The 22,755-nt window shown below is 35.9% G+C and overlaps 3 protein-coding genes across 8 annotated transcripts; all 3 read left to right on the forward strand.

Annotated features, from left to right (window-relative positions):
* LOC111400861 (ubiquitin-conjugating enzyme E2 20-like) lies at nucleotides 1-1,888 on the forward strand. Its single transcript, XM_023028303.1, has 6 exons — nucleotides 1-307; nucleotides 641-668; nucleotides 793-1,020; nucleotides 1,348-1,411; nucleotides 1,494-1,553; nucleotides 1,645-1,888. The coding sequence occupies exons 1-6, from the start codon at nucleotides 174-176 to the stop codon at nucleotides 1,686-1,688; spliced, it is 558 nt and encodes a 185-aa protein (XP_022884071.1). The 5' UTR covers nucleotides 1-173; the 3' UTR covers nucleotides 1,689-1,888.
* Nucleotides 1,889-4,606: 2,718 nt separating this feature from the next.
* Nucleotides 4,607-8,827, forward strand: LOC111400869. Of its 2 annotated transcripts, XM_023028312.1 has the most exons (4): nucleotides 4,607-4,782; nucleotides 5,117-5,282; nucleotides 5,421-5,523; nucleotides 8,581-8,827. In XM_023028312.1, exons 1-4 carry the CDS (start codon nucleotides 4,736-4,738, stop codon nucleotides 8,751-8,753), a joined length of 489 nt encoding a protein of 162 aa, XP_022884080.1. In that variant the 5' UTR covers nucleotides 4,607-4,735; the 3' UTR covers nucleotides 8,754-8,827. The 2 variants fall into 2 exon arrangements, with proteins under 2 accessions (XP_022884080.1, XP_022884087.1); XM_023028319.1 differs by lacking the exon at nucleotides 5,117-5,282 and having other exon boundaries at nucleotides 4,611-4,948.
* A 4,454-nt stretch (nucleotides 8,828-13,281) lies between these two features.
* Nucleotides 13,282-19,082, forward strand: LOC111400882. Of its 5 annotated transcripts, none has more exons than XM_023028332.1 (13): nucleotides 13,282-13,637; nucleotides 14,556-14,653; nucleotides 14,781-14,863; nucleotides 14,986-15,145; nucleotides 15,531-15,594; nucleotides 16,335-16,432; nucleotides 16,517-16,601; nucleotides 17,048-17,171; nucleotides 17,822-17,923; nucleotides 18,064-18,128; nucleotides 18,343-18,442; nucleotides 18,745-18,824; nucleotides 18,926-19,082. In XM_023028332.1, exons 1-13 carry the CDS (start codon nucleotides 13,417-13,419, stop codon nucleotides 18,981-18,983), a joined length of 1,338 nt encoding a protein of 445 aa, XP_022884100.1. In that variant the 5' UTR covers nucleotides 13,282-13,416; the 3' UTR covers nucleotides 18,984-19,082. The 5 variants fall into 5 exon arrangements, with proteins under 5 accessions (XP_022884100.1, XP_022884108.1, XP_022884116.1 ...); XM_023028340.1 differs by having other exon boundaries at nucleotides 18,361-18,442; XM_023028348.1 differs by having other exon boundaries at nucleotides 14,986-15,112.
* Nucleotides 19,083-22,755: the final 3,673 nt, after the last annotated feature.

Genomic DNA, 22,755 nt, shown 5'->3' on the forward strand with positions numbered 1-22,755 from the left:
GTCCATCATCTTCCCTTATAAAAACACCCTTTCACTCCGTCCATCTCTCTCTCTAGGAAGAATAAGAGATTTTCCCCTTAACTCTCTTCTTCTTCTTACCAGTAATTGCAATTTGAAATCTGCATTTTCATTTTCTTGGAAATCATTGATCTTGAAAGGGAAACAGAAAGACGATGGCGAGAAATAACAACAGCCACCATCAAGACAACAGTACAAACACCGCCACCCCCGGCGGACCGGTGGTGGCACTGTCCAAGAAGACTTTGCCAACTGCAAAAACCGTTGATACACAGTCCGTTTTAAAAAGGTACCTGTACATTTTATCAGTATTTTTAATCAATTATATGGTGCCTCACTCACGTTTTTCCTGATTTAATTATATTGGCTATAACGATATGATCTGCTTGTTGAATTTTGAACTGGGATTTTCTAGTCTCTATGTTAAAAGTTAAAGCCTAGGGTTTGACGTAATTTTCTTGATTTTTTCGCTGATTTAATAAGAAATCCTTAATTTTCTGATTAGTTAGAAATCATGTTCTCCTCAATTTTCTTTAATTGTTAATTAATCTGCTTGGTGGATTTATAAGCTAAAATCATTTCTGATCCTGACTTCTTAGCTTATCTTTCATTCAAAAAACAGGTTGCAATCCGAACTGATGGCCCTAATGGTAAGAACCACAGTACTTCAAAGGCATTATTTATTACGCTCGACTAGACTGATTCAACCCGACCCTTTTTTTTCTTTTTGTGCAACTGATTCCCATTTTTTTGTGCTAAATTCTTGAATCTTAGATGAGCGGAAATTCTGGAATATCTGCTTTCCCTGAGGAAGACAATATATTCCATTGGAAAGGAACAATTACTGGCAGCAAAGATACAGTATTCGAAGGAACAGAATACAAGTTGTCGCTATCCTTCCCTTCCGACTACCCTTTCAAGCCTCCAAAGGTCAAATTTGAGACGAGCTGCTTTCATCCCAACTTCGATATGCACGGGAATATATGCTTGGACATATTACAGGTTATTGTTGAATAACAATCTTCTCGGTTTTTATAGCTGATTGCTCACTTTACCTTATTTCAATGTGTCAAAGAAGGCTCTTTTCTTGTTAGAAAAGTTGTAGAAAGGGATGCAATTGCATGTTTAGTTTGCAATATTAGACCGTATTTTGCTCTAGGCACAAGCTAATACTCTTTTTGCTAAGTTCAAAAAGTGCTTTTTTTTTTTTTTTTGGCTTGGCTTTGTCAAATTCTATTCAGATTTCCTTATTCCAACTCGTCTCGTAGGAGAACAATAGATAAGAGACATGAGAGTACTCATATGACAGTTATTTTTCATTTTTCACAGGATAAATGGTCGTCTGCCTACGATGTGAGGACAGTACTGCTATCCATTCAGAGCTTGCTTGGAGGTAAATTTTGCGCGATTCATTTGGTTTTTTGCACTTGATCGTACTGCCGTGACTATTATCTGACAGTTTTTGCGTCGCGTAGAGCCTAACACGAGTTCACCTCTCAACGCTCAAGCAGCATCACTATGGGGAAATCAAGAAGGTATTTTTTTAATCAATGGTTTTAGCATTTTTTTTTTCCTCTAGAAATTTGCAGCTATAAATTTTTCGTAATTTTTTTTTTTCTTTGGCAGAGTACAGGAAAATGGTGGAGAAATTATACAAGCCCAGTGGATAGAGATTTCTCAAAATGCAATTGCGCATTTCATTCTTTTCGTTTTTACTGCTGATAAGGAAAATCAATGGCACAATTCTTTCCATTTTACTTTAGAAAAGGAAAATCGTTTACTTTTATTTGTTTATGTTTAAACTTTCAAGGACTTCGAATTTGAAGCGATATACTAAATGAATGTGCGCAATGTAATGAGTTAGTGAACTCTCTCTCTCTCTCTCTCTCCCCCCCCCTAAATGGGGGAGCATTCGACAACACATCTGTCCTGAGATGTAATTGCTTCGTGCAAAAAGTATGGAAAAAAAAGTTTAGAATTTCGAAAATGCATTTTCGAAAAATATCATACCAAACATGTTTTCGGTATTTTTACTCGAACGTCTATTTAGTGAAGCATCATCACATCACAACTTTTAAGATTTTCAGGTTCACAAAAGATAGCATGACAGGGTACCGATGGTAGCCATGATATAAATGAAACTCAAAAGAATACAAGTGGGACGTAAATTTGACAGGGTACGATGGTAGGCCATGATATAAATGAAACTCAAAAGAATACAAGTGGGACGTAAATTTGACGTATCCAATGAACATAGAGTGAAAGTAAAGTAGTAAACTAAAAAGACTAATATAGGGGATGATGGGAAAGAGCCAGAGAGATCCCAAAATGTGGACAATTTCCAAGTCACTGTACTAGTGAACAGATCGAAATAAATGACTTGTATGAAGTAGAGAAATAGTATGGTAGATCTGCCAAATAATTCTCAAGGGCTCCATAGCAATATTATGGTACTTCGCATCATTCCTCGTAATCCATACAATCCAACAAATCAATAGATAAATGAACAAACTGATCTAAGAATCATCACCTCTGATAGCAATACTAAACTCCCTCATCTAGTTGAAGAGGTATTTGAAAAGTGGTGCCACACTCGATCGGAGATACCAATGCTTGTGATACAATGGAAAAAACTCAGCCACATTCACCAAAAGATAAAGAAATCGTCGCATGAGTGATAGAATTCCAAATGAAGTTGTATATGTCCTGAGATGAATGGCCCGTATGAACAAGTTGCCAAGCAGACTTAGTAAAAAGTCTACCATTTGACGTATCCCTCCATATAATACGATCAGATACATCTGAACATAGGTGTAAATTCCCAGTCTACTGCTATAAGAGGAGGAAGTACTTGTAGTAGACGATCAATTTCCCTACAGGTACAATCAAAAAAATGTCGTACCTTTAAGGACATATGGTATTGGTGTAAGAATGAAGTGCCATGAAAGAATCCCATTGAACAATCTTGTCCAAAAAATATATTCCCCTGACCAAGCTACCATATAATTGTGTCTCGGCTTGGTAGCTACCAGCTTCAACCGTCGCCAAACAAGTAAAGCTAAGTATGGAATAAATGCTAGAAGGGATGATTGCCCATATAATATTTGTCTAGTAAAAACTGAGCCCACAAAGATCACTAAATCGGAACAACTACCAGAGGTTTACGAAGAATGGATCAATATTGCCCTGCAACCTTTTAAAGCCCAAGCCACCTTTCTCAGTGGAAAGGCAAAGATCCTTTCACATCTTCCAATGCATGTAGTATACCCAATCTTTAGAAACACATAGGAGAATTTTGCTATATATATAGGGGACCTGTACAGATAACTTCACAGGTACATGCATCTGTCATGCTGCTTGTACAGATCCCCTGTATAAGTAGCATTTCTCCCTATAGAAAAATAACAAAAGTGCCTTCTTCCCGCTTCTATACAAGAGGCTGCATAATTTTGATTGGTTAATGCTCATCCTAATTTAAATTCTTGGACCTCTTTTTTTTGTGAATAAAACATGCCTTCATTAAGCCATTAAAAAAATATGATTTAACACTTGTCCTAATAATTTTAATAAAAGAAAAAACTATTGTCCTAATAGACTCTTGGTCTCCAATCTTTAGAAAATAGATTCAATCTTAATAGAAAAAACCTTTCAATTTTTTTATTAAATCACCGAGTTACCTTTGCACATCTCTTTAAGGTAATTAGGAAAAAAATTCCAATCCCTTGCACTCATTGCAAAAATATTCCCTATGGTTTTACACTTGGCATTTATACTCCCAATTCAAACATTTCTTTGTGGAGTTGGTCCTCTCCATCATGCCCTCTTAAATCCTTCCGTGAAATATAGATAATTGGTGCAAAAGGTCCCTTATCGTTTGCCTTCATTGCTCAAATCGTTCCCATCATTTCAATTTTGAGATTTAGACACTTAAACCAATCTCCTCTATCGTTTGCCTTCATTGCTCAAATCATTCCCATCATTTCAATTTTGAGATTTAGACACTTAGACCAATCTTTATTAGAGCAAAAAGTTCTCACCGTCTATTTTTTTCTATCAAAACATTGTAAAATAACTAATTTACCCCGTTTGTAAATAAACTAATTGAAAAAATAAATAATATAAAAAATTACATCTGGAGTTCCAAGTTTTTTATAATTACAAATGAGTCTCACATAAATGGGCTTAGGGGTAGGTGGATTAATTGAGAAAATTAAATATTTTTTTCTTTTATTAGAACATTTTAAATTATTTTACATGACACTCCTTTTTACTTTAAAAATTTTTGAAACTCTAAATGCAATTTTTTTATATTATTTATTTTTTCATTTATTTATTTAAAAATGGGGGTAAATTAGTTATTTTACAATATTTTAATGAAAAAAATAGACGGTAAGAATTTTTTGCTCAAAGAAAAATTGATCTGAATGCCTAATATTAAAATTGTAATGATGTGATCGATTTGCTCAATGAATACAAACGACAGTGACCTTTTATGTCAATTATCTATACTTCAATTTAATAGAATATGACAAAAATGACTAACTCCATAAAAAAAAGTTTGGAACGAGAGTTTAAATATCAAATTTGAAATTGGGATTATTTTTATAATGAGTGCAAACAAGAAACATGTTTTGTTTGCTAATTACCCGGGGTGGGATTGCCTTTCAACTTTGACTAGAGCGTCCAAAAACTGAGCCGCGGATGTCTCGTACTCTGGATGATTTGGACGAATGGTACAATAGGTATCAATTTGTTTCTTTTAAGGATTAAATTGATACAACCAGTCTTGTTATTTAGGAGGGAGAGGAGAAGAAACAACCCAAAATCACTTCTTTTATCAGTTATTAGTCTCATGGATGAACAGAGCATACTCGGTAACAACTATATAGAAGATGTCCGTTGGCTCTGCTCTCTATCTGCGTCGGAACTCGTAAGTTCAATCTCCGTTTTTTTTTTTTTTTTTTTTTTTTTTTTTTTTTAATTCCTTTTTTTTTTTTTTTACTTTTTTCTTTTATTTGTTTTTCTTTCGTTTTCTTTCCTTCCTTTTTCTTTCTTTTATAATTTTTTTGAAAATTGTTTTAAAATTTATTTTTTTAAGGATTAAATTGATACAACCAGTCTTGTTATTTAGGAGGGAGAGGAGAAGAAACAACCCAAAATCACTTCTTTTATCAGTTATTAATCTCATGGATGAACAGAGCATACTCGGTAACAACTATATAGAAGATGTCCGTTGGCTCTGCTCTCTATCTGCGTCCGAACTCGTAAGTTCAATCTCCCTTCTTTTTTCTTTTTTTTTTTTGGTTTTTCAAAGTCCTCGTGCTTAATTTATAATTCTTTGGTTCAATAATTTTACGTAATATGTAAAATAACACAAGCAGTTTATTATTTTTTGTTTATAGGATTTCATGATGGGTTTGAAAACTTTGATACATCAACGTGCCAAGAAAATCGGTCATGAAACCCTAGTAAAGAAATTTGATTTACGAACGCTTCGAGCCCTCAGTATGATTGTTTACCAATCGCTTTTCGTTGTATACTCATTTTTGTAGTTATTCTATGATTATGATTTTTTATAAAATTAATTTGTGTATATTTCTAAGCTTCTACTGATTTACTGTCTTTGGCTGTAGTTGTCTGAGAACCTTTGGGTCTGTGAGGAAAAAAAATTATTTTTCTTTCACCATTTTAAATTTGTTGGCAAACTCAGTTCATGTAGTAATTCGACAAATTTTAATCTTAATAATTATATTGTGAAAAGTTTATTTGTAAGATAATTGACAAAATTTTAGCACTTAGTATTGTACTTTGTTCAATGTCTAGGATTTGAAATTCATATATACCAGCATGCATTTATGATGATTAAAGCTCAATAACTCTAGCTACATCAAACGAGCAGATTAATCAAGAATTTAAGTTTGGATTCTCAATAATAGGATTCTTAATAATAATGACTGAATTTATCAAAGTAGTAGAAGAAAAGAACATAGAATAGAGAGAACAAAGAAGAGGAGATTACAGAGAGAGATTCAGCAAAACGAATCACATTCAAATCATGATCCTAGGCCTCACACTCTCATCTTACATATACTCTCTCTTCCCAATAGTTTTGATTTCAAACTTGACTGAATAAAATTAAAATGCACTTTCCAATTACATTAATTACATAATGAAAGCGTGGAACAAAAAACGCTGTCGGTTTCACTTAAGCTATCAACTTCCTCAAACGTCTTACTTTACTTTTCCTCGTAATTCAAATTTATGTTTCTGGTACTCCTGTTCTTATTGGCCCGACTTTTCATCACACCAGCTCTTCCTTCTTGACACCCCTGCCCCTTATCCAAACCTTGCCCCCAAGTTTTAAAGTCTGATATTTTCTTGTATACAGTCAGTATCCTACCAAGTGGCATCTGAATCCACTGTGCCCTCCCATTTGATTACACTGAGTGTTAGCTGCATTTCCTTCTCACTACACTGGTATATACCAGTAATTGATGTTGCCCTTTAATTCCTTCACCGGCTTAACTTTGGTAGCTGGAGTACCATAACAACCTCCTTTTCCCGGCTTCCTTTTAGTTGCCTATGACCTCCATGTTCTGATCTGTAGATTCCACTTTGGTAGAAACAGCCTGGTAAGCTATTCTCAGTTTCGCTTCTTTTTCCATCCTTTTCAAAATTCTATTGTTTTTCCTGTGCTTTTCCACGAGTTTCTGATGATTAAAGCTCAATAGCTCAAGCTCAATCAGAACCATAATCTAAGAACATCAAACCAGCAGAATAATCAAGAATTTAATTCTCGTTCATAATGACTGAATTTAAGTGAGATGTAGAAGAAAGAATATAGAATAGAGATTATAAAGAAGAAGAGATTACAGAGAGATTTAGCAAAATGAATTACATCCAAATCATATCTGAAATAAACTCTCACTCTCCCCAATGGTTTTGATTCCAAACACGTCATAATAAAATTAAAATTCATTATCCAATTATATTTATTACATAATGAAAGCGTGAAAAGAAAGAAACAATGTCATTTCACTTAAGCTATTTACTTCCTTAAACATCACTGTCTGCTTTGCCTCTTAAATTCAAATTTCTGTTTCTGGTACCCCAGTTCTTCTTGGCCTAATCGTTCATCACAGCTGGTCTTCCTTGTTGAATACATTTTAGGGCTTTCATTTTCTTCGGGAAATAAGAATGTTTTATGTGGCTCTAAACCTTGGTCATCCGGAATGAGGGATTGATGGTTTCCATTTAAGCTGCATAGCTGCTGGTATCAACAACTGTGGGATCTTAGTTAAAATGAAAATTTATGGAAAATCGAAAATTTTGAGCTGGCAGCAGAGGGTGGGGTGCTGAACCCTACATTTTAAAGGATCTGTACATGATTTTTCCTTCCATGCTTTAAACTCAAAGATTATAAGGTGAAAGGGAGTAGAGACTATGATGCTGAATGAAGAGTGGTTGTTATATGATATTTTCGGTGTTGTGAATCAAATTTCTGGATGTGTGCGCTTTTTTTCCTTTTTTCTTCACAGCAGTTAGGTTTTGTACTTAATGGTCTGTTCATATTTTATTGTTAACATCGATCTTGAGGAGGACTAGATTTTGTGATTTGGTCTGTTTAGAAATTTTTAATTGTTATGGATGGAAAATCGTAGAAAACGATAGGTACCTATAGTCAATAGGAATAGCATCAAGAATTGAAAATACCTTTAAAGTGCATGCGGAATAACCAGAAATATTTTCTTTTTCTTTTTCTTTTTTTTCTTTTTTTATTTATTTTTATTTTTTATTAAACACTTTGCCAATGCACAGGTGAACAATCGTCAAACTGGTACTTCTTTTGCCACTCATATTGCTATCAGTGTCACGGTTGATATTGGAATGACATTTAGCTCTTGATATCCTTCATTATTTGACCCAAAATAGAAATTTACTTAAAAAGCAGTACATAGATACTCTTGTTTTTATCTTCTATATTGTCAAGAAATGGTATCCATCTATTGACAGAAGCATTTCTAAAAATTTATCCATACTTGATGGGAGAACTAACCTAGAAACATTTTAGCTCTTTGGCTGTCAACTTGCTTAAGTTTGATTGTGAGTGACTTCGATTGAATACTAAATAGAATCAAAATGCAATTAAATAAAGAGGGACTGTCGTAAGATAAGTTAAAATTTGATATGTGAATACCAGATGTATTTGGCCCTTTGGCAGCTGTTACACAACCCTGCAAACTGAATTTATTGTCATAACATGGATTTATTGACAGAATTCACCTATTGAAACTGTGCCATGAGGAAGCGCATAACTATACTCGTGAAATTTAAGTGGATATAAGAAGCCTATATTATTAAGATATATAAAACTGTTAATATTGTCGAATTTTTTCTGTTTTGAGATTAGATTTGACTTAGAAAACATCTGTGGGTTATTAAATGATACATAGTTTGGTGTTGAATTCCTTTGTTGAACCTTTTATTTGTTCGTGTTATGGATTCTCTATAATATTGTTATTCTGTATGAATCTGCCTCTAAAACATGCAGTACTTTTACAGGTTTTGTATTGATGACAAATCTGAAAGGGCAACTTAAGAATTTATCGGCAACTTCAAGCTTTGAGTGTAATTTGCTGAATCATAATCTCAGTGATAGTTTTAGTAGTATGAAAATCGAGGATTTGATTCCATATATTTGCTCAGACAGGAGGAAAAGAATAGCAGACATGTAAGTTAATTATGAAAAACTCTTTATAGGTCTTATTTTGATCGGACCCTTGTTCATAATCAAACCATATTCTCTTCACTGATAGTTCTCCGTCAATGGGTTTGTACGATTGGCATAGGAACATGTGATTCTTTCAAATATCATCCCCCCCCCCCCCCCGCCTTCAAATATGCATTTTCACCTTTTATAAAAATCTTTCTTCAACGACCCCTGAGGCTAAGAATGTTCAACGGGTGGCCCCGTTTTAGACTTTTCTACCTGCAAACTTAGTCGAATTGATTACTGTGTTTTCAATTAATTCGTGTACCAATTCTGGTTTTCCCAGTTGCTTGATGCAGTCGAGGAAATCGTCCTCTCCCATAATAAAGGTTAAATATTTTGACATCTTGATTGATTTTCACTCATAAGTGATGTGATGGGACTCGCTTGAATGAAAATTATCAAAGAAATGCACCTACCTCCCTCTCATTGTGAATGTCTGTCAGGAGGGTGATAGCTTGGGCTGCTTGGTCCTCTCCCAAAGCGGACTGCATTGCAAATTGTGTCATCATCATTTCTGATTTCACCTGTGTCATCATTAATTTTTTATATTATCTTTATCACATGGCTACATGCATAAATCGATTTGGATTTTACCCGGACCGGTTGTGAGACGGAAGCAAAATTAGGTCAACATGTCGAGCTATTGATAAAAAATTTAAGGTTCAACCATTTTTTTTTTTGTTGAACGAGGTGTCCTAGCTTACGCCAGACTATATCCTCGTCCCTGAACTTCCGGCTCCTCAGCAGCTCAGGGAGGTAAATCGCGGGATGTGCCCAAGTTGACCAGGGTTCGAACAGCCTTTATATTCCTGACCCCAAGGAAGCCTCCTCCATGGTTATTACATCACCAAGCTGCTCCAACCCTTCCTCTGGTTATTACAACACTCAGCTGCTCCAACCAGGAATCGAACTCCCCACGCTGGGGTTGCGAGCCCCGCACTGTCCTTCTTTTGCCAACTTGGATGTGCCCCAGGGGGCCACAGCAAGTTTCTTTGCTTTTAGGTTCTGTGGTACTTGTGAGGCTAAGCACAACGTCTAGCTATGGAACTTTTCACAGTAACAAGTTTGATTGTGAATTTAAAAGGTGCTTTTGTATAATCTTAATATTTTTGATTGAATAATTTTATTTGCAATCGCTCACTGCGGTAGCCGTCCTACGTGGAATACACATGGCAGGTGGTTATTTGATGTATTAATGAATAAAAAAAATCATATTAATGCATCAAATAATCACCTGTCATGTGTATGCCACGTAGGGCGACTATCGCAGTGAGCTACTACGAATAACATTACTCTTTTTAATTGTGTTAGAAATTAACATTTTGATATATTAATGTGTATTTTGTTGATTTTAAAGCTTCATTAAATATAAATTACAATATTGCGTATGAGCTTTCGAGAACCTCAAAATTCGGGCTTTTTAAAAATAATCTTCAAAGCTATTCGTGCGTTGAAAAGTACGTTTCCCACTTTAGCCAAACAATTAATATTTGGAACTGCACTTTCATCATGGTAAAATGATACTCAAAACCACCTTTAAAAATTGGAAGATTTAGTAAGCAGTAAGAGCAGTTTCGGGTGCTCGTTGATTTTCCTCCCTTTTTTTTTATTAAATAGATAAAAATAAAATATAAATCATCCTCCTTTATTCGGGGGACCAGTTACATAAATTTTGAGTAGGCAGTGGCAACAGTGCTAATCGGAGGTGTCAACAGATTTTTTGCAATTACAAAAACAACCGGCTATCATTGTTCATACATTTGCTTGAATTCAATTACTTCTTCTGAATTTTTTTTAATTATTTTATTTGTTGGCATATTATGATTGAAGTAATCAATTAATTCAGTAGATAATACATTTGGACTTGCATCCGATATTTAATGAGATGCAAATATAGACAACATAGTACTCGATGAACTTATTGCAGTTGCATCATATCTATATGTATTAATACCTTCAAATAAATTTAGTATTTCAATGTCATCTTCTTCAATATCAGCGGAAGGAGCGGGTGCAGAGGATACCTAACTAATATTTGTACCCATTCATTCAGCATATAATTCATACATTTCACATAATCTTTGCTCTAAATTATTATAGGTGATAGACGTATTAAAAGTTAAAGCTTTTTAAATCTGATCAATTACATATTTAGTTCTCGATAAATTTATATTGGGTTCCATTACGCAAACTAAAAGAAATAATATAGACAATTATTCTCAATATCTTCTTAACTTTAATTCCATAGCATATATAATTGCACTAAAATAAGAGTTATTTTTGTATATAAAATGTTATTGCAATTATATAAAGGTGTTCAAGCGTCATACATCTAGTGTGATAGTAAACGTCAAATAAAATATTTGTGGAGTCATAAAAGATGTCAATTTTATTTTTATTTTTATTTTTTAACTTTTAAAGCTAAAAGTCAATCGGATTCATTTAACATAGAGTCGTCATCGTTTCTAATGTGCCTATTGTTAACATTCGCATAACTTTAATAATAAGTAAGTGGAGTTCCATCTATGACTTATGTCGTTAACAAATGTTCAAGAATGTCACCCCAACTTTGGCACAATAATTCTCAAATACTTATTTTCGACTAGGGGAGATCGTGATATATATATTTGTGCATTCATAATCATTTGAAATTCATCTTTTATATTTTTTAAATCATTTTGCACTATTAAATTCAAAATACGGCACACAAAATGAATATGAAATAAATACCCATTGAAATTAGGTTGTAGTGCCCTACATAATTTATCAACAACTACTTTATTAACACTAATATTATCGAAAGTAAAAAAACGAATTTCACTCTTGCAACAATATTCTCTAATAACACTTATCCCGTTTGTTTCTCATTTTTGGAAAAATGAGAATGAAAAATATAGTTGTTATGAACTCCATATAAGAGATGAAAATTTAAATTTGGTGACTTGATGTGATAGATAACGATCATATTTTTCATTTTAATGAATTAACAATGGAAAACAAAAGGGGGTTTATAATAGCATATATATATTATTAGCGTTGTGAGAAAACTCAATAATTTTAAAAGTAATAATTTTTTTATGCATACACCGAAGCGGGTCTATATAGTGTGTAGTTGCAGCTATATACGCTCTTTTATTTATTCATTCCCATATATCCAAAGTTAAAGATATAACATTCCCATATTTTTGTAAGTCCATAAATACTTGTTGTTTTGAATCAACGACATATTTTATTGCATCTAAACGAATAATGTTCTGACTTACCTCAACGTACTTTAGTTGCAAATATTCTTTCACATGCGAGAAAAAGTGTTGGTTGTCCACTATTGCCAGTGGCAACTTAGCACCGACAACAAGTTTCACTATTTCGGTTCGATCTTTCTCCTCCAAGTACACCCACGTGGACATGAGCGACGTCGTAGAACTGGCGCCTAAACTGTGAAATTGCAATTGTGTTTTACCAGATAGAAAAAGTCCATGTTTGGCCGCATATACTTTATAGTGACGATTGAGGTGGGTAGTACTAATTCCTTTTTGCTATGATAATCTTTGTTGGTAGTATTTACATACTGTTTTAGATTCGGCGACTCCATCGACGACTTTTTCAGTTGAAATCAACTCGAAATGATCCCAATATTTTGCTTGTTTTTTCACCTTTCACTTTCCCCTGCATCGGAAATGTTTAATTCAACTTCTTCTTCTTTTTCTTCATATTCTGCTACAGGAGCGTCAACGTCATCCAAATCAATTAGATTATTGCTTCCATGAGCACCCAAATCTATAATATCTTCAGGTATGAGTATGTCATTTAAACTGAAAAATTCATTCTGAAATTGACTTTGTGACATTATAGGCAATTTGCCTCCTCCAATACCCAACAAGCCTTCAGCAAATTAGTGTAAATCCATTTGTTTTTTATGAAATCGAAATGTAGTAACTGGTAAGTATGAATGTAAAACAATAAAAGTATAAATTTAGCAAAAATAAATGTAGACTTGAAAGAGAATTATTGTATAAATGTAGCAAAAAAATGTAGAATTGAGACTTGAGAGAGAGAGATTATGTAATTGAGAGTTGAGAGAAATTATGTAATTATTGTGTAGATGAAAACGGGGGTGTATGGGTATTTATAGAAAAATTTTGGGGAAAAAAATGTTTGCAACCGTTTTGGCCACTATTCATAGTTCCGTGATCGTTTGCAACGATCAATGTAGCTACATGAGTCTGTTTCTTGCGAGCTCACAAGCTCGTCTTGTTGGCTCACCAACGAGCATTCGCTCATTGGGCGAGCCGAGCCGGTTTGGCTCGCCAAACGGGCGATCGAGCTTAGACTCGTTATTTTACGAACCCGAGCAACTCACGAGCCTAGTTTTGATGAGTCGAGTAATTGAGCAGACGCTCGTTGGGCTCAATTGCCATCCCTATTATTCACTCTATTTATTTAAGCCATTGTTAGTTAGGTTAAAATTTTTGATTAAAATTAAATGAAAGTCGAAAAGTTTTAACGCTCACAAAAACCTGCCTTAGGGAAGCCCACGTCATCAATAACGATAAACTGAATACTGGATATCACAACACACACACCCTCCCCACTCTGTGTGTAATAGAGAGAGTAGGAAGAGAAACATGGCAAGAATGTGCATGGAATTGAACCCAACTCTGGCAATCACCTTTGCAAAAGAAAATACTGAACAAAAAACCAATCCTAACAGAGTCAAGCTCCCAGAAAAAGTTAAGAATTCAAGAATTCTGATACTGGGAGGCACTGGAAGAGTTGGAGGATCTACTGCAATTGCTCTCTCCAAGTTTTGTCCTGATCTTCGCATAGTTGTCGGTGGTCGAAACAGGTAATTAAATCTTTAACGTTTTTATGCCCGCCATCTGTTTGATATTTTTCCTTTTTTTTTTTTTTTTAAATTAAGTTTGAAGAACATTTTTCATAAAGGGAATTCAGAATCGAAACTGGATTTTCTCAGAATTGGAAATGTGCGAGTGATGCAGTAGGATGTAAACGGACTGATTTTAATTACCTTTAATGGCTTTGGTTTGTTTACATGAAAAGCATTCTCGCTGTTCTATTGTGTGTGTGTTTTTTGGTGTTCAAACTTCATAATTGTTTTCTATGCTTATTACGTTTGGTTCAAACTTTAAACTTGTTTCCTATGCTTATTACTTCAGAAAATTGAAGGGAGAAGGATTTCCTTTTTATGAAATTTCTTATGATCTACGAGCTGTAATTTAACTGGTGGACATAAAGACATAAGAAAATAAAATTATACCTGTATATTTGGCCAAATACAGTGAGAATTCATAATTGGAATAAAACAGAATGAGAAATGAGAACAAACAAAGCAAACGCACAGATTTATTGTGATTCATCCTCAATCTGAGTGTTAAATCCACTTGTTGTTGCAGTTTATACTATAAGGAAGAATGAGAGTAACAGGCACATAATCCAACCCAAAGATTTTTCTCGTACATATTAGGCTTACCTTCAGTAGAGAGAATAAGTATACAATATGACTGGGCTATATAAAGTTCTGTTTAATGAATAATTTACTTGCCTGATAAGCCTGTCTTGATTTTGAGAGGTGGTTATTTTCACTGTTAACTTCATTTTGACATCTTCTAATACTTCACCGAGGAAAGGTTCACAATCATAAGGCCTCATGTGTTGTTATTTGCTGGCTTCTTCTCTGAGGAACTGAGTGCCCAATCACTTTTTTAAATTAGATACTAAATTGAAAGTTTCTGTTCGTTGACAGGGAAAAAGGGGCTGCAATGGTGGCTAAACTTGGGTACAATTCAGAATTCGCCAACGTCGACATTGATGATAGTAAATCATTGGAAGAAACTTTGAATGGTTTGTAGTTCTGATTATTTCAAATTAAGCATGTAAAATAATATGAAATAACTATTAGAAGTGCTTGTCATTGCTGTCACTGTAAGGATTTAAAGCCCATGCTTAACTATCTCCCAGCCATGTGCAGATGTGGATCTTGTTGTTCACACTGCTGGGCCATTTCAACAGGCTGAGAAGTGCATCGTGCTTGAAGCTGCTGTTCAGACAAAGGTGAGAGAAAGGTAATCAACATATCTTATAGTTTCAGAATTTTATGGTATCTGATAGCTCCATCATGTGAGTACGGTTATCATATTAACATATGACTAAATAATAATATTTTTATCAAACAGACAGCATACATTGATGTGTGTGATGATACAAGCTATGCAAGGCGTGCAAAATCCTATATGAACAAAGCGCTCGATGCTAATATTCCAGCAATCACAACTGGTGGAATCTATCCAGGAGTGAGCAATGGTTCTGTCATGTTATCCTTGCAAAACTATCAATGTATTGAATCTAGTAGAACACATACATCAAAGAAGGAACTGATAGTGATGAAAATGATATAGTTCTTAGTTTGCTTAGGATTGATGATTTAACACAAACTGGTACCAACTTATATTACCTTGAGTTTCTTTTATGGCTGTGGCATTCTTAAATGAGATCGTCTTTCTCACTTCTACTACTTTGATAATTCATCCACCATTTCAGATAATCTTGGTCTTCACTCAGAGGTGTTAGGTCATTCTTTACCTATAATCCCGATATACCTTGTCTGTTGCATTTTGCACAAGTTTGATTTGCCAATTACTCTCTTTTTAGGAAAGAAATAGCTTTCCCATGATGTTGTTGAGATCTTAAGTGTGTATTCTCTTCACCATTATTTTTGCAGTGATGGCTGCAGAACTTGTCCGTGCTGCAAAAACCGAAGGCCAAGGTGAGCCAGAGAGGCTGAGGTAATCACTTCTATATCTTCTTCTTAATTTTTTTTTTATTTTTTTTTTATTTATTTTTGGAGTTAATTGTCTTTTAAGCACAATAGTACTGAAATTCATGCCATATCCTTCACAGGAAAATGTAAACATGCTTTATTGAGACATTTCCATGCAATTTTTGTTGTGTTTTGTGTAACTTGCTCAAATAACTGTCTCTACTTAGCGGATGTTTGAAACAAAGTAGTAACGAAATGCTAATATGAATTAATTGGTTGCAGTGAGTCAGTGAAAAACAGATGGGGCAAGTAATGTCATCGCCTAGTACAGGATGATAGGATAATGGCCTTTAATTTGATTATATATCTCATAATTCCCCTAAAAGTGTTAACAATGTTTTCATTTCTCCCCCTTTAGTCACTGATGCTCCTATGAACACATGGACAGGGGTCCAGTTGTTAATCTCCTTGTACAATTTGTATTTATGTCCTGGTTGATTCAAGCAGCAACTTTGTAAAATCAAGTACAGTAAAGAAGATTATATGATATCATTGTTTTTATGACCACTGATTTTTTATGATCACTGATTTGGTTTCTTAATCTCAAAATACCCAAAAACACATTAATATTATTTTTCTTTCTTCTCTTATAATCTCCAGTGTAATTCATTGATACGACATGGATTTAAATGATATCGTCTCTTTTAGAGCCATCGATTTTCTTACTGTCTTCAAATCTTGGGTGCATCAATGTATCTGTCCTAGGTTCTACTACTACACTGCGGGCTCTGGTGGTGCTGGCCCGACAATATTAGCAACCAGCTTTTTACTTCTGGGAGAGGAGGTCGTTGCATATAATAAAGGTTTGGCAAATGGAATATGAATTTCTTTATCAGGTAACACATTATATTATTAAGTTTGATTAAAATGCAGAACTCTTTTGACAGGAGCAAAAATAAAATTAAAGCCTTATAGCGGAATGCTCAACATCGATTTTGGAATTGGGATCGGAAAGAAGGATGTTTTCCTCTTGTAAGTTTCTCAGATCCCAGCACACGAAAATATCCTGATAAAGTTGTTAATCTTGCTGGAGCAATCAAATATTTTCTCTCTCTTATTGGCTTAGTAATAAGCAAATGAGACTAGTAACAAAATGAAATGACTCAAGGCTGAAACTCGAGCATTGCTAGATTCACCCATTTATAGTTCTCAAAATGTTACTCTATTCAATTAACTTGTATATGATGCAACCTGATTTTAGGAAGATAGTATCATTGTTGAATTTTCCAAGAGCACGACGATTCCCATTTTAGTAGTTTGTTCTTTGACTAATTATGGTGCTGTGAACTTCATGAACAATTATCAAGCTTTTGTTGTTCAGTGTTCAGGATTTGATGATATGCAAAAAGAAGTTGTGGCTTCTTTTCTATCTGGCCATTCTTCTCCTGTATAGATATTCTATAACTATTCTATTTCAGGAACTTGCCAGAGGTCAGGAGTATTCACAAGGTCCTTGAAGTTCCAACTGTCAGCGCTAGGTTTGGAACTTCACCTTTCTTCTGGAATTGGGGAATGGGAGCTATGACAAATCTTTTTCCTTCTGTACGTGACTTAACTTTTGAAAATTAAATCAAAACTTATTGCTTCTGTCATTATTTTGCTTCATAGGTATAATATATGTCTTAGATGTTTCTTAGAACAGTGTAATGAGATGTAATAGAGCTTATCAGTCATCTGATACCTCTTTCTAGGAAATGGTTGCTTACTTCTTGTGGAATCGTATAGCCTTCCATTATCTATATTGCTATACGAATCAGTATTTTCTATTCTCAACAAGGTTAACATTGAACTGCCTCATCTAAAAGCTGTAATTGTTAAGAGAGGGGACTCGCAATAATTTAAATTGGGTCTTCAACACGCACCTCAGGTCCAGGTTGCTTTCATTTTTTTCATTGAAGATGTCTTACAGGATCAATTTCATAAGTGGGCAGCAACAAAACTTGAACTCAAGACTTAATACTGCGTCGAATGACCTCATCTAAAAGTTTAAGTTGTTAGAGATGAGAGAAACTTATTTAAATTACGTCTCCAATTGTTAATGTTCGTAATCTCTTGCTCACTACTGCTAAAATCAAACCAGTGTAATCCAACATCTTGACCGCTTGAATGATAATTTTGCTCCTCAAACGAGTCAATGCTGAGACAACTCATTCAAATTTTAATTTGCCATGTAACATTGAAAATATATGCAGGAATTTCTAAGAGACAGAAGCAAAGTTCAACAATTGGTTCAACTATTCGATCCTTTAGTTCGCAAAGTTGATGGAATTGCGGGAGAGAAAGTCTCAATGCGGGTGTGGTTCCTTTTTTATTTTTTGTCTTTTCTAATTCCCTCCACTTTTATCTCTAAGAAATGTTGGAATTAGAAAATTGTATCACGAAGATAATTTGAACTGATAAATTAACATCCTGTTTTTCATTTCCTTTTGAACAGGTTGATTTGGAGTGTTCAGATGGGCGCCATAGAATAGGAATTTTCAGTCACAGAAGACTATCTGAGTAAGTATCTATTTTGTTTTCTCGCTCAAATGGTGGTAGCTATTCCTTACATCTACTTGATACATTGATTCGAAACTCTCCATATTGACATCCCTTGACTGCTTTTACTGTACATTTTGTACTCTTGGCTCTCCACTAAATCTCTCGAAATTACATAAAAATTTGAGGTCTGACAGTATTTTCTGTCATATTATATTGTTTAATACATGCATAGCGGATATACGTCTTACAGATCAGTGGGAACCGCAACTGCTGCATTTGTAATTGCCATGCTCGAGGGAAGCACACGACCGGGCGTTTGGTTTCCAGAAGAGGTATGCAGACCGTGTGATCACGGTGTTATGGAGAATAAATATATGCTTATTTACATATGATACACATCTGGTTAAGCTTAACAAGTTTACTGAGAAGTAAATAAATGTTTTGTCGGTCGAAGTTGAGAATAAGTTGCTCATAGGTTAAAAGTAATCCAAACATGTTTGGAGACAAAAAGTTACTTTCACATTGTTTTAAGCATAGCCAAACATGCTATGATCATTATCTTATGGAGAATAATTGGATGAATGCAAAGTATATGCATCTTGCCATTTGCACTCATTATTCGCTTTGCTTGTAGCCTGAAGGAATCGCAATTGAGGCACGAGAAGCTCTTCTAAAACGTGCGACGCAAGGAAGGATGAATTTCATAATGAACAAGTATGAAACTTTCATACTGCAAATCCTTCTTCCTCCCTTTATTTGCTTCTTTAGTTAGCTTATAAGCTTTGGCTAAATCCATTATTTTTCACTTTTAATAGGGCTCCATGGATGGTTGAAACAGACCCTAAAGAGGTTGGATTTGGAATTTATGTATGACATACTCCCTGTACGGAATCTTCATTTTCTTATTCATACCAGAGCTAAACTAGTCATGAATTTTGATACCTATAAGAAGCTCATGCTCACTTGACTCAACCTTTTTTTTTTTTTTTACTTGAGTATTTTGGCTGTCAACTATGATTTTTGAAGTTAATTTTTCTTTTAGCAAAACTTCCAAAAAAACGTAACTTATGAGTACAACAAAAGAAGCTATATTCCTATAGCATAAAAATTGTAGAGAAAGTTGCCATCTATGTATAATGGTTTCATGAACTAGATGGAGTCTGGTTCTCAAGTTCGAAGACATGGACCTTGTTTGATCCCAATATTTCAAAATTATATTTTTCTATTTTCTTTTCAACCACGTACTCTTCAGTAAAATAATATTATATGCAAATTGATATACTTTCCTTATTTTTTAACTACACATTCTCCCTCATTCTACTTTTCCAAAATACATTTTTACCCAAATAATGGGACTCAAACATGGACATAATAGAACTCGATTACAAGACCCACTCGTTGGGGGCAAAGGAATGTTGAGTAGCACCAACGACATTCAAATTTTCATGATACTTTTTTAACCGCAATTATGCCCTTCGAAAATATGGGGTGTTCATATACTCTATTATTTCAATGAACTTCAATTATTAAAATGTATAAATGTAATTACGTTTTTACCATTGATTTGCGAGCTTAATTTTAGCCCTTATTTGATTTTCTTTACTATAATTTAATTCATTTCTGATACTTATTTTCAACCACACATTCACGCAATAAAATATTTTACACGTAAATTCAAATTTTTTCCATACTTTTTAACTACACATTCTCCAAAAGAAAAACTACTATTTAAAATTATATTTTTTTAAATTTTAAGGCCACCAAACAAGGCTTAATTACAAACAAACATAAGTTGGTTACAAAACCATCTACTAACCACTCAATGATTCAATACTAGCTCGCCCAAACTAAGTTTCACTATAAAACCCAAATTTCCTTTTCGAGGATTCTCCTCCCTTAGTCGTACCCATAACTGAATTCTGCCTCAAAAAACAAACAGAGATTTCCCCATTCACAATAGAAGAGTTATCCACTATAAAGTTGGAACAAGAATAGCCACTTATTTTTCAATTGTAAACGTAAATACTGTTGTCGGAAATTCGACTAACGCAATCAAAAGAACAAATAAAATAAGCAGAAAAATAAAAAACAGTAGATGAAGCGAGGTATGCCAAAGCAAATCTCCTTAAGACAGATTTCGCCCCCCCCCAATGAAGTACAAACGGGATTATAGACGTATGTTTCTCAAGATACAACGCTCCTTCCAAAGTCGATACTGCACAATACCAACCTTGTCGGTCGAACCAATGAATTTTTGTACTCGAACGGAATAATCACGAAAATATAAGAAAATTTTTAGAGCAGAATATGGAGAGAGAAGAATTTAGAAATCAATTGAATTCGTAATTGATTTGGTGTGTAGAAAAACAAACTTGGGGGTCTCTATTTATAGAGATTGAAGTGTCTCATGGAACAGGTGTGTGGCATTTAAGGAACTGGTGCACCACTTGGTCTGATTCGTCTTAGCCATTGGATCGCACTATTTTGATGATCTGACGGTCCAGATTGAACCATGAAGTGAAGTGTACATGCATCATGCCTATTCACCAATTTTTGAAAAGTCACAGCCATGCGGATGCCACGCGTACATCTAACCGCCACGCAGGACGAAGGGACGCGACCTACCATGCGTGCGCCACATAGAATGCCAACTCACCGAGCCTTGCGCTGCCACGTCATCGAACCACGAGTCCATTTTCGAAAGTCCATTTTCGAAAACTATAAGGCTCCCCAACTCCTCGCGATGATGCGTATGGTGCACCACTTGGTCTGATTCGTCTTAGCCATTGGATCGCACTATCTTCATGATCTGACGACCCAGATTGAACCATGAAGTGAAGTATACATTCATCATGCATATTCACCAATTTCTGAACAGTCACAGCCATGCGGATGCCACGCGTACATCTAACCGCCACGCAGGACGAAGGGACGCGACCTACCACGCGTGCGCCACCTAGAATGCCAACTCACCAAGCTTTGCACTGCCACATCATCGAACCACGAGTCCATTTTCGAAAACTATAGGGCTCCCCAACTCCTCGCAACGATGCGTATGGTGCACCACTTGGTCTGATTCGTCTTAGCCAATGGATCGTACTATTTTCATGATTTGACGGCCCAGATTGAACCATGAAGTGAAGTGTACATTCATCATGTCTATTCACCAATTTCTGAACAGTCACAGCCATGCGGATGCCACGCGTACATCTAACCGCCACGCAGGATGAAGGGACGCGACCTACCACGCGTGCGCCACCTAGAATGCCAACTCACCGAGCCTTGCGCTGCCATGTCATCGAATCACGAGTCCATTTCCGAAAACTATAAGGCTCCCCAACTCCTCGCAACGATGCGTATGGTGCACCACTTGGTCTGATTCGTCTTAGCCATTGGATCGCACTATTTTCATGATCTGACGGCCCAGATTGAACCATGAAGTGAAGTGTACATTCATCATGCCTATTCACCAATTTCTGAACAGTCACAGCCATGCGGATGCCACGCGTACATCTAACAGCCACGCAGGACGAAGGGACGCGACCTACCACGCGTGCGCCACCTAGAATGCCAACTCACCGAGCCTTGCGTTGCCACGTCATCGAACCACGAGTCCATTTTCGAAAACTATAGGGCTCCCCAGCTCCTCGCAACGATGCGTATGGTGCACCACTTGGTCTGATTCGTCTTAGCCATTGGATCGCACTATCTTCATGATCTGACGACCCAGATTGAACCATGAAGTGAAGTGTACATTTATCATGCCTATTCACCAATTTCTGAACAGTCACAGCCATGTGGATGCCACGCGTACATCTAACCACCACGCAGGACGAAGGGACGCGACCTACCACGCTTGCGCCACCTAGAATGCCAACTCACAGAGCCTTGCGCTGCCACGTCATCGAACCACGAGTCCATTTTCGAAAACTATAGGGCTCCCTAGCTCCTCGCAACGATGCGTATGGTGCACCACTTGGTCTGATTCGTCTTAGCCATTGGATCGCACTATTTTCATGATCTGACGGCCCAGATTGAACCATGAAGTGAAGTGTACATTCATCATGCCTATTCACCAATTTCTGAACAGTCACAACCATGCGGATGCCACGCGTACATCTAACCGCCACGCAGGACGAAGGGACGCGACCTACCACGCGTACGCCACCTAGAATGCCAACTCACCGAGCCTTGCGCTGCCACGTCATCGAATCACGAGTCCATTTTCGAAAACTATAAGGCTCCCCAACTCCTTGCGACGATGCGTATGGTGCACCACTTGGTCTGATTCATCTTAGCCATTGGATCGCACTATTTTCATGATCTGACGGCCCAGATTGAACCATGAAATGAAGTGTACATTCATCATGCCTATTCACCAATTTCTGAACAGTCACAGCCATGCGAATGCCACGCGTAAATCTAACAACCACGCAAGACGAAGGGACGCGACCTACCACGCGTGCGCCACCTAGAATGCCAACTCATCGAGCCTTGCGCTGCCACGTCATTGAACTACGAGTCCATTTTCGAAAACTATAAGGCTCCCCAGCTCCTCGCGACGATGCGTACGTGCCAAGTGCGCCTCTAAAGCACCCAATGCGTACTTTGCGACGTGCGCGTGCCGGGACCTGGTCTGGGGAAC

The sequence above is a fragment of the Olea europaea genome, chromosome 1, assembly GCF_002742605.1.
Source record: "Olea europaea var. sylvestris chromosome 1, O_europaea_v1, whole genome shotgun sequence".
Classification (NCBI taxonomy): domain Eukaryota; kingdom Viridiplantae; phylum Streptophyta; class Magnoliopsida; order Lamiales; family Oleaceae; genus Olea; species Olea europaea.

What these genes read in the sequence shown, in the direction of transcription:
- LOC111400861 (XM_023028303.1), top strand. Translation starts at nt 174, where the DNA reads ATGGCGAGAAATAACAACAGCCACCATCAAGACAACAGTACAAACACC. An exon ending in TATGCTTGGACATATTACAG is followed by an intron (nt 1,021 to 1,347) that starts GTTATTGTTGAA and finishes CATTTTTCACAG; the next exon opens with GATAAATGGTCGTCTGCCTA. An exon ending in CATTCAGAGCTTGCTTGGAG is followed by an intron (nt 1,412 to 1,493) that starts GTAAATTTTGCG and finishes TGCGTCGCGTAG; the next exon opens with AGCCTAACACGAGTTCACCT.
- LOC111400869 (XM_023028312.1), top strand. Translation starts at nt 4,736, where the DNA reads ATGATTTGGACGAATGGTACAATAGGTATCAATTTGTTTCTTTTAAG. An exon ending in CTCTATCTGCGTCCGAACTC is followed by an intron (nt 5,283 to 5,420) that starts GTAAGTTCAATC and finishes TTTTGTTTATAG; the next exon opens with GATTTCATGATGGGTTTGAA. An exon ending in ACGAACGCTTCGAGCCCTCA is followed by an intron (nt 5,524 to 8,580) that starts GTATGATTGTTT and finishes GTACTTTTACAG; the next exon opens with GTTTTGTATTGATGACAAAT.
- LOC111400882 (XM_023028332.1), top strand. Translation starts at nt 13,417, where the DNA reads ATGGCAAGAATGTGCATGGAATTGAACCCAACTCTGGCAATCACCTTT. An exon ending in GTTGTCGGTGGTCGAAACAG is followed by an intron (nt 13,638 to 14,555) that starts GTAATTAAATCT and finishes GTTCGTTGACAG; the next exon opens with GGAAAAAGGGGCTGCAATGG. An exon ending in TGACAAATCTTTTTCCTTCT is followed by an intron (nt 17,172 to 17,821) that starts GTACGTGACTTA and finishes AAATATATGCAG; the next exon opens with GAATTTCTAAGAGACAGAAG.